The sequence below is a fragment of the Megalobrama amblycephala genome, linkage group LG17 (assembly GCF_018812025.1).
Source record: "Megalobrama amblycephala isolate DHTTF-2021 linkage group LG17, ASM1881202v1, whole genome shotgun sequence".
Taxonomy (NCBI): domain Eukaryota; kingdom Metazoa; phylum Chordata; class Actinopteri; order Cypriniformes; family Xenocyprididae; genus Megalobrama; species Megalobrama amblycephala.
Genome location: NC_063060.1, coordinates 6,093,076 through 6,104,066, shown reverse-complemented (window position 1 = coordinate 6,104,066; position 10,991 = coordinate 6,093,076). Strand labels below are relative to the sequence as shown.

General features: G+C 36.1%; 1 protein-coding gene across 1 annotated transcript; it reads right to left on the bottom strand.

The window, feature by feature from the left end:
* Positions 1-206: 206 nt before the first annotated feature.
* LOC125251029 (CD48 antigen-like) lies at positions 207-8,758 on the bottom strand. The gene is made up of 7 exons (XM_048163899.1): positions 8,614-8,758; positions 7,743-8,051; positions 3,276-3,533; positions 3,025-3,117; positions 792-850; positions 562-708; positions 207-417 (listed from the first exon to the last, which is right to left on the bottom strand). Exons 1-7 carry the CDS (start codon positions 8,663-8,665, stop codon positions 259-261), a joined length of 1,077 nt encoding a protein of 358 aa, XP_048019856.1. The 5' UTR covers positions 8,666-8,758; the 3' UTR covers positions 207-258.
* Between the last annotated feature and the right edge of the window lie 2,233 nt (positions 8,759-10,991).

Here is a 10,991-nt window from a genome sequence, read left to right as displayed (position 1 = left end):
CCTCGTTCAGCTCCCACAAGAGTCTATGTGAGATTTTACATTCCTGTCTGAGGTACATGTGCAACAAATTTACATCAAAAATACATTTACTCCTGCTTTTATTTAAAAAAGAAAGGCGGACTAGTTTAAATTAATTTACATAATCAGCATGAATAATTTAAACTTATGTATTTGCTGCTTATTTACACTCAGAACAACAGAAAGGGTTCAGAACACTGAAAGGGTTCAGCTTTATTAAAAGACCAGTGTTATTATACTTTATTTCGGTTTTGGATGTACAGATTCATCCCCATCTGGCGGTTTATTGACCACAGCGTAAATGGTGTGATCAGCTTCAGATTTTGGTTGCTTCTGAATGGTATAGTAGATACTAGTGGCTGCTGCATTGGGCTGACTCTTCTCTGTTAGTGTTGCACTCTGAAATAAAGAAGAACAAAATCATTCATTTCAACATTTTTTTCCAACACATCATTACAGGTTCTCATGTCAAGAGTGCCTGAATGTCAAGACCTTTAAGCCAATTTATTTTTTTATTTTTTGTAGTAAATGTTTAATCTTCACCTGATTCACTGAGTCCTGACTGGATGAGGTGTGGTTGGTTTCCATCATAACATCAGGAGGTCCATGTTCCCTTAAAGTATCATACACTGTGGAAGGATTTTTTGATTTCTCCAACTTATTTAGTGACCTTTGTGGCTTGATATTCTCCTGCAGACAAAATCCTTTCAATATCAGGCTCAAGCATGTATTATCAGTGGTTAATAAAGTATAGTAGCTAATATGAAACTTACGTCAACTTTTTCATAGATTGTATGTTCATCATTCTGCTGGGCAGAGGAGTAGGAATGATCTAAAAACATTTTAAATCTCATCAGACTTTCTTCAAAAACAATAGATTAAAGGATGTTTATTACAAATCTTTATTTTTAAAAGCATAGCAACTGAACTTTTAAAAAACATCATTCTAGCATTTAGAACTTTAAAGGGGATGGCTAATGCTATTTCTGTCAGGACAGCGGTTTGATCTGCTGTTTGTCTGGAGCGCATGGCTGTCTTGTTTGTCCAGTCATATGCTTCGGTGCGTGATGTGTGTGTTTGCTCGCCATGTGCTTCAGCACGTGTTGTTATGTTGTGTTTGTCATGAGTTCAACTGTCAATTGTCGCCCCGCCCTCTTGGTACCCTGTTAGTACCCTGTTAGAGCTCTGTTTGCTTTACAGCTTTGTTTTGATTTTTAGTTTTATCCAGTTTAATTACATTTTTCTTTTTCTACATTTTTTTTTTTTGTTTGTTTTTTTTTGCTTGGCAAAACAGTTTTTTGTTTACTTTTTTTTATTTTTTTTATCTCTTGTGGCTTGCCTTCAGATTATTTTTTTCTCCAGTCTCCCTGTTTCCCTGGCTGCTGGACTTCCGGTTTGCTGATCTCCCCTTTCCTTCTCCCCGCCTCACCTGCCATCTCTGCCCGTTGCTCCTCGTCTCGTTCGCCATCCTCCTTAACCTCCTGTGCTGCAGACTGCTCTTGAGTGGGCATTACCATTCCATGGACTCTGTCTTGCTACCTGAGGCCGCCATTGGCTGTGGACATTATCCAGTCTAGCCCTTGCTGCTTTGTATCTTGATCTCCTGTTTCCCAATAGTGTAAAAGTGTATAACCCTACACACTGAATCCTCTTCTTTCTGAATCCTAACAATTTCATGCTTTCTGACTTATTTATTTTAATTTCATGCATTCTGAAGATTTGTCACTTTGTTTTTAGACCACAAAATTAACAATATCACCAAAGAAGTGTGTTTTTGGTTGTGAGAGAATGACAACCTTGCTCCCAAAGAACCCAGTGGAGCTGAGAGATTGACTGATGCGTTCTTGACATTTGTCATTAAAATAACCATAGAAACCACTTTAAATTAACTATCAAAATAAGGATAAATTTGTGTGTGAAAGTTGCAATCAAATTTTTCATTGGTTAAAATGAATTGAGAATATCTCAAGTTTTTCTGTGGCTGCTCCAGCTCTTGGGATCAGTGCTTATAGTTTTATAAACATGGCCCAGTTCGACGCTGGATTTACAGATCATTTGAAACTAAAAGATGGAGCGGCCCCAGTGATAAAAGATCATGGTCATGAGTTGGAACTACAGGTGGCAAGGAAAACTGCATCAAATGTCTGTTTTGTCAGCAATCTGTGCGTAAGTGAATATAATGTAAACAACACAAACGTATAGTGAACCAAAAGTAATCCAGGGTTAATGTGATGGTGTATGAAGTTTAGAATAGAATATCAAGTACTACGCAGGCCCTAAAGCAGGGGTCTTCAAACTCGATCCTCCAAGACAGCAGCATAGTGTGGCCCCGATCCACATCTGGTACATATGGATTACATGCAGACCAGATGCAGATGTGGGCCGGATCTGGGCTGACACTATGTTGCTCTCAGGGCGTCACTGTCCTGCAAAGTTTAGCTCCAACTTGCCTCAACACACCTGCCTGGAAGTTTCTATGCCTAGTTAGATCTTGATTAGCTGGTTCGGGTGTGTTTAATTGTGGTTGGAGCTAAACTCTGCAGGACAGTGGCCCTCTAGGACAGAGTTTGGAGACCCCTGTCCTAAAGGGACATGGTTGTGTAAAAAAATATGAGATGGGGAAATAAAAATTCGACGCTTTTGCATTCTCTTGCAGATGTTTTGCATTCTGCTAAGAAATACTTTGCATTTACTAGTATCTTGTGGGAACACAACATTTTTTGTTGTTGTTGTTTTTTTACATTTTGAAACATGAACTGATCTGTACAAAAAATAGTACAAGGGAAGTGGAGTTATTTCAGTTCCTGGGACTAGCAAAAGTACTTTTAGGTTAGAAAAAAATTAATCAAGTTGTATACTCAAGCAGGAAGTCAATTTTTTACGTCAAACTTTAAGTAAGGACTGTTCAAGAGTTTTTCTTACTGCTAAAAATGCTTAATAGATGCAGCATGAGTTCATAAGCTTTGCACAAATAAATATGATCATTATATTTGTAACAGTCTGTACCTTTTTTTCTTTTGTAGAAAAAACAGCCGATCATTGATGCCAACAAACTCATTGTCAATAGGCAAGAAAGGAGGATAAACCACAAGGGAAGCGCTAATTGAAAAAAAAAAAAAAAAAAAAAAAATTAGACAGTTTGATTTTCCCAGAGAGAATTTTAAACCAACAGGCATTTCAGAACAGTGTTTAGTTACACTCTCTCATTCGTTTTCTGTTTCTTCATACGTGAGTGTTTTTAAGTGGATAGAATATACCTTGATCAACAGTGCAGAATTCATTAACCTTCTTTATTTCAGTATTCCAGCTCACTGGGTTGCTATAGATACACATGATGTAGTCGCCACTGCAGTTCAGTCTTAGAGTGTAATCAGATGATGTCACTTCCTCTGGAGCACAGCTGCTACTATTATAGATGGAGCTGATAATAATGTTACTTCCTTTACATGTAAAGCTACAGGGGTCAGAGCTGGACCAGTTTGAGTTTATGGTCAGAACTGGAGCTTCCACTGCATCTGAAACACACATATTAAAATGTTTTTAAGACCTTTGCCACATACAAAGGTGCTAGAACTCGCCAACCCCACTCACACCTAAACAACTAACAAATAAAATATATGCAGCAGTTTTTAAAGCTGCAGTCTGGCATTTTTCCTCTTTGTCACCATCTCTGTTTGAAACCTGCAATTGCAGTCATATGCAAAATTGTTATTGTTATGTAGGGCACAGCGTGGATGAATCTAATGTTTGCTGTCAGTCACCACACTGGTGTGGGTACTGTACTCCAGAATCACAGATTCTATGTCTTGAAAGTATGACCAATATTAGAATTTTCACCGGAAAATGTTATCTGAACAAGTAAGTAACTTTTCTGCCACTTTTGTTCTGACCAACTGAGCATTAGATCTACAATAAATTGTGCTGTCAATTATGATTAAATCGATCGCTTAGCTCGGATTATTATTACTGCACTATAAATTATTTATTATACTTTGTTCTCAAATTGTTAAAGACCCCCTGTGGTAAAAAAAAAAAAAAAAAATCAAGTTTTTAATGTTTATATGTCTATGTAGTGTTTTTAATATGTTTTAAGACAAATAATGTGCAAATTCATAAGTCAGCACCATTGCTGAGTATTTTATGTTTGAAACTGCAGTGAACCAAAAATCTGCGGTTTGTGTTTGTGATGTCACAGACTACCTAGTAATCACAACAACGTGCCGGCAGGCTTTAGCATATCATTAACTATGACTGCTCTAAAGCAGGAAAGTCTCGAGAGAAGCCAGGTTATCCTGGTAAATTTTCTGTTGATATGGAAAAATTGTGTAGATTTATCAATATAGCGAGTCTATTACGATGTTATGATGAAATAAGCCTTTCTCCACGGACGTTCTGAGTTGTTCAAAGTGTTTGTAAGGATACTGATTGTTAGAAGGCAGCTGTCTGATTCTGAGATGAAGAATGGGAACGGTGTGTGTAACATTAGCATCACATTATTAGCTGTTTGATAATGTAGTCAAGCAAAAGGCTACTTATATTAATTCATATTAATTAATGACAGAACCGTCGCAAGGGCTGTGCCAAGTGTGCGAGTGCATAGTGGCTCGCGTCAAAGTAAAGTGACAGCTGACTTGAAGTAAAGCCAATAAAGTTCATGTTTTTGTCCTTTGAAATATTTTAATACTATAAAACATAGCTAAAAAAATATTGCTCCGAGAGTGTGACCGTGATTTGTGTGCATATTCAGTCAGTGTGTCCTCGCACGTCAAGTTCTAAGAGAGAGCCATTCAGTGAATTTCAGTCCATTATAAATTCTGATTTTGGCCTCCTCTGGAATGGATCAAACCATAGATTTTAACCTACCTGACAACTTCAAGTAAATATGCTGAGTTATGTAGAGTTATATGTAGAGTTACATTCAAGCTATTTTAAGGCATGAAGAATTTTTTTCACTTGAATTTTTTTTTTTAATATGTCATTTTCAAAGATGATTTTTAAGGGATAAAATAATTGACTACAGGGGGACTTTAATGTTAACATCAGCATTGCGTGACTGTGTATATCAGCGTTGCCAGATTTCAATTTCTGTAACCACTCTGCCGTCTGAAGTCTTTTGATTACGGGTGAATCTTCAGTTGTCAGTGTCAGATTGACGTTTAATTATTTCAGCTGCTATGAGAACAGGCTATAAATGATCTGCTACAAGCAGCATCCTCACGTGATAAAGCTGAGTAGGCCGGACTCCTTTTTTTCTGTGTGCTACAGACGTGACGTAATGACGCAAAGACGAACTGCTGCATGCTCAAATTTCCCGCGGAAATCCACCAGGTCGCTCTTATTATAAAACATTATAACAAGCTTACCTTTGTGAATCGAGCTAAGATAATGAGATAGTTTTGAATACTGGCTGGATATGTACTTGCTCAAAAATTGATTTTGGATAATTTTTAACCAAAAAAAGTTACAAACAGCAGCTTTAAGTTAAAGGGAAAAAATCATTATATGAAAAATGGACAATGGAAAAAAGGATGGGGAAAAATCTTTGGAAGGATCTTAGCATTTTGTTGTGCTCTACGTAGGATTGTAACGTATGAGAATTCCACGGTATGATAACCATCTCAGCAAATATCACGGTTTTACGGTATCATGGTTAAACAATCAATTATTATTATCATCAGTTAACATGACCAATACATTGATGAAAATGTTTGTTTTGTCTATTCAAATTTTAATACTCAAAAACAATCAAGTAAATTTAATAAAATGATTATGGACAACTTTTATTAAATAATTCATTAAAATTCAGAAATTCTGTTTTGACTTAATTTTTCTGGATTTTTTATTATTTAATAGAAATATATTATCAAAAAGGATGGTAATGAAATTAACTTTTTTATCCTTTTAAGTTTTGGCAAAGTGCTGCACAACAGAGATTTACTAAATTAAAGCATGGACAAAAATGATATTCCTTAAATAATATTTTAAATAAATTGCATTATTATTATTATTATTATTATTATTATTTTGAGAAGTACATTCTATTTTACAATTATGATATATTTCTGTCAATTTCTTCGCGTTAAAAACCGGTCTTTTATTTTGACGGGATATAGTGAAGAGCTTTGAGTTTCAGTGTATTTGACAATGGTTTTTCTCAAATAAAATGATGAAATGCTCATTAAGCGTTATCTCAGAGCAACCTTTGGTATGTTAGTGTTCATGTCCTCAGATAACGAGATGGCAAACACTGTAAAAACAATAGAGCGTCGCGCATACCTAAGTAGCCTATAGTCTACACGAAGCAGCGCAGCTCATCTACACAGGCAGACACGCTAAACAGATATATTTATAGCCTACAGCAGTCTATACCCCGCCTAGACCATGTCGCGATTTGATTTATTGTACAGCTCTGCTTTCGTTTTATTCATCAATCCATCAAATCCCACGTTTTTACGTGACATCGCTGCGTTATAGCTACTGTAGATTCCATTTTCATGACTGGATTCCGGGATTCCCTCTCCATCACGCACATCATACGACTTAAGTCTAGGTTTTTTTTTTTTTTTTACAGTCTATGCTTAAGTTATAAACGGAACATACCTGCATCTGCACGGATGGTGTTCTCGAATATAGGTGAACATGTTCGATGTGTTTCCTCCTTTTGCAGGTAGGCTACTTTGCGTTCGCATTTTTTGCAAACTGGATATCTACCCTCGATGACAACCCCGCGTTTGTTTTTCTATATCTAAAGTATCACTGCAAATTGTAACTTATTTTTGACTTATTTTTCAGCGGGGAATAGAGATTAAAGTCCATGTAAAGTCGTTAAAGTATGTGTTCTGAGTTTGTCACACCGCAGTTATTAACCACCCAGCCAAATTTGAATGATTAAAAAAATCTGAAAGTAAATGAAATAAGTCATCAAAATCTCGAAAAAATAGGCAGCGCTCTCTGCTCTCAAACGCTGGAGGCGTGTCCGCTGTCGGCGCTGAAACTTCTGTCTCTGACATTTGTCTCTGCTGTGTGTGGGAGGAGCAAGTTTAGAGTCCAGTGAAGGTGAAAGTTGTTGTCTATGCGCAGGTGAGATTTTTTATGGAGCCCTAATCCTGACATAGAAGAAAAAAAAAATTATATCGTGGCCACGAATTAGGAATTCGTTCCCACGATTTAACAATACGTGCGCACGTTTTATTAACTCGTTCCCTCGATTTAGTTAAATCGTTCCCACGTTTTATTAATTCGTTCCCTCGATTTAGCTAAATCGAGGGAACGAATTAATAAAACGAGGGAACGATTTAACTAGCTAAATCGAGGGAACGAATTAATAAAACGTGGGAACGATTTAACTAGCTAAATCGAGGGAACGAATTAATAAAACGTGGGAACGATTTAGCTTAATCGAGGGAACGAATTAATAAAACGTGGGAACGATTTAACTAAATCGAGGGAACGAGTTAATAAAACGTGCGCACGTATTGTTAAATCGTGGGAACGAATTCCTAATTCGTGGCCACGATATAATTTTTTTTTTCTTCTATGTCAGGATTAGGGCTCCGTAGATTTTGCATCTTATTTATTTATTTATTTATTTTTTTCAATACTGTAAGCAAATGTACACTAGCTCTAGCTCTACGTATATTATATTATATTTCAAATTAAACAAACGGAACACATGACGATCTTACATGCAGTTACATCATATAAGCAATGCAAATCACACTCACCTATAACAGATACTCTGTATGTAACAATATTGTTGTCTGTTTCTCCACTTGTTCTTGCTGTATAGAGTCCACTGTCTGTCTTCTGCATGTTCTTCAGTGTGAGAGAGAGGGTTTTATTATTGAAATCCACTCTGTCCTTGTAGGAAGAGTGAGGTCTTACTGTTTTAGATGCATGTATATATTTAATTATATTCTCTGACTTATTATTTTTCCAGGATAAATCATCAAACTCTGGTAGATCCTGTGTCTGTATATCCAGTTGAACAGAATCTCCCTTCTGAACAAACACAGAGATCTCAGCACTGAACCCTGAAGAGAGAGAAAAAATAGGACTTTGATTAAAGGACAAAGTTTATTAAGTTACTGCTGTTTTCATACAGTGATCATACAGTTGCTACAGGCTAAAGGTTTTAGTTGGAATTTAATTTAATGGTTTTGCATAGTACCTATAAAAAAACAAGATCTTTCTCTGTAAAGAATAGTTGAAAGCCAAGTTTAAGACCAAAAAATGTCAAAATTCCCAACCAACAATAACACTAACCACCAAAACAATGCTGATCAAATTACACAAGTGCAAAGGTAAATGCATTCCACCATCCCAAAATTTGGTTATTTTTCTTTATTTCTGAACACTGACTTTTGTGGTAACAAATCACTTAAATTTCATAAAATCCTGGGAACATTTTAGTAAAACATTTTTAGTGAAACCAAGATCGTTTCAAGAAAAAAACGGTAAATAAACAAAAAAGTTATTTTTAGAGAGAATCTTGAATCTGTCTGTCACTTCAGTCATTGTCATTGTCAATAGAAACAAAAATAACATTAATCTAAGATTAATTTATCTTCGTAAAATAATTATTAAATTTTGTACCTGTGTTGTCAGTAAGAAGAGAAATGAACAGAAGCAGCCTAAATGCCATCATAGCAAACAGAAATGCCTGTTTCTGTGTGGGTTTTTCAATAGAGGAAATTAAATGTGTCAGAAGTAATGTGACAGTCTCAGGACCACAGATTAAAAAAAAAAAACTCTGGGTCATTTCCACTTTGCTCTAGTGCTCGTATAAATCATGATTAGGGGATTACTAACAGGCAAAGTGCAAATATGTTTTTTTTAAATATGCAAAAAATGTTTTGGCTAAAACACCTTGTGTCATGGGAGAAGAAATTCACCCTTAACGTCACAGCATAGTCAAAAACACAAATATTTGAGATAAATGAACATTGATTTTGTTCCACAGAGTTTAGAGCTTTTTACAATAGCCTCTAAATTTAGTTTGATATGAACTTCGATTTGACTTCTTTGTTTAAATTCATCAAGGGTCTTTCTTCAGTTTTTCAGTTCACTGTTCACCTACATCTTGCTTCTACAGCTGCACATCCTGTTTGCACATTTGGTTAAGCACCATAACACAGCTGTGCATAACTTACAGCCACAGTTTATGACTATAGAGGGCACAGAGAGCAGTCAAGCAGCTGCACCCAAGTGTTGGTATCTGCAGATCAGAGTAATAGGGTGTTCACTGACAAGCTACGCAATATCGCGTTCATTATCGCAGATGAATCGCCTTCGATAATGAACGCGATATTCCATAGCTTGTCAGTGAACTACAGCTCTGTCTATTAAATGCCGCTCCATTTGAAAGCAGGTGATGGCGATTTCGCGGTAATCAGGGAACTGGCTTTACTGACGAAATGCGCGTGACAATCGCATGCCGATACTCAGTTATATATTTCATCACGGTCAGATGAAATCTCCAAATTATCCAATCTGACAGAGTGTGTTAAAGAAGTAAAACATTGGATGACTAGTAATTTTCTTCTATTAAATTCAGATAAGACCTAAGACCTATAGGACCAAAAACCTGTACACAGAATCTCTCAGACTACAATTTGCATTTAGAAGGATGTACTGTTACTTCATCCTCGACAGTTAAAGACCTGGGTGTTATATTAGACAGCAACTTGTCCTTGGAAAATATATTTTATATGTCAAAAAATATATTCCACCTCAGAAACATTGCTAAGATAAGGAATATGTTATCTATTTCTGATACAGAAAAGTTAGTTCATGCTTTCATGACATCTAGACTAGATTACTGTAATGCATGGTTGTCCTGCTTCCTCAATAAACAAGCTACAATTAGTCCAAAATGCAGCTGCTAGAGTTCTTACCAGGTCAAGAAAATATGATCATATAACACCAATTTTATCATCTCTACACTGGTTACCTATTAAGTTCCGTATCGATTATAAAGTATTGCCATTGACCTATAAGGCTCTAAATGGTTTAGCTCCTGTGTACTTAACTGATCTTCTATCGCCCTACAATCCTTCACACTCCTTAAGATCACAAAACTCTGGACTTCTGGTTGTACCTTGGATATCTAAGTCCACTAAAGGAGGGAGAGCGTTTTCACATTTGGCTCCTAAACTCTGGAATAGCCTTCCTGATAATGTTCGGGGCTCAGACTCGCTCACTCAGTTTAAATCTAGATTAAAGACGCATATCTTTAGCCAAGCATTCACATAATGCATCTCATATCAGATCAGTTGCACATGATATCTTTTCTTAATGTTTTTAACAGCAGCTATGCTAATTATTCTCCATTTGCTTTTCTGTTTTATCTCGGGACGCCTGTCCCGAGGTGACTAAAGAGTACATCAGCTTCAGTTTGGATCTAGCCTCTTAAGAAGACCTCAGATGACCAACACATGTAAAGAGACGGTGCCAACTCCTGCTAGGACTACAGATAACGCAACATCTGGATCAACATGCACATTCCTAAATTTCTATATATCCTAATTATTGTTAAAAATATACAGTATAGGCCTACTCTACATTTTCTACAGGATGACAGAAAAATATTGCGTTTTGAAGATTAGATTTTTTGTATGCAGTCTGTGATCTTTACATCCTGTGATGGTCAAACATCTTTTCGCTATAAGCATTTTTGACATCAGAGTTTACATTTATGCATTCCTGCGTTCACATCTGTAAAATTATTAATAAATGATCTATATAAAGCTTGTATTATTCATTACAAGGTTATACATTTTATGACTTACTGTGTATGTCTTTCTTGTGGACTTCCTGTGAGAGCGCCCCCTCTTGCTTTGAGTATGAATGAAACATACATTACATGAGTGTTTAGTGCTCCATAGTGCACACTTGCCCCATTGTGGAAAATAATAATAATAATAATACTAATAATAATAATAATAAAAACTCTCTAAAGAAATTTGAATCAA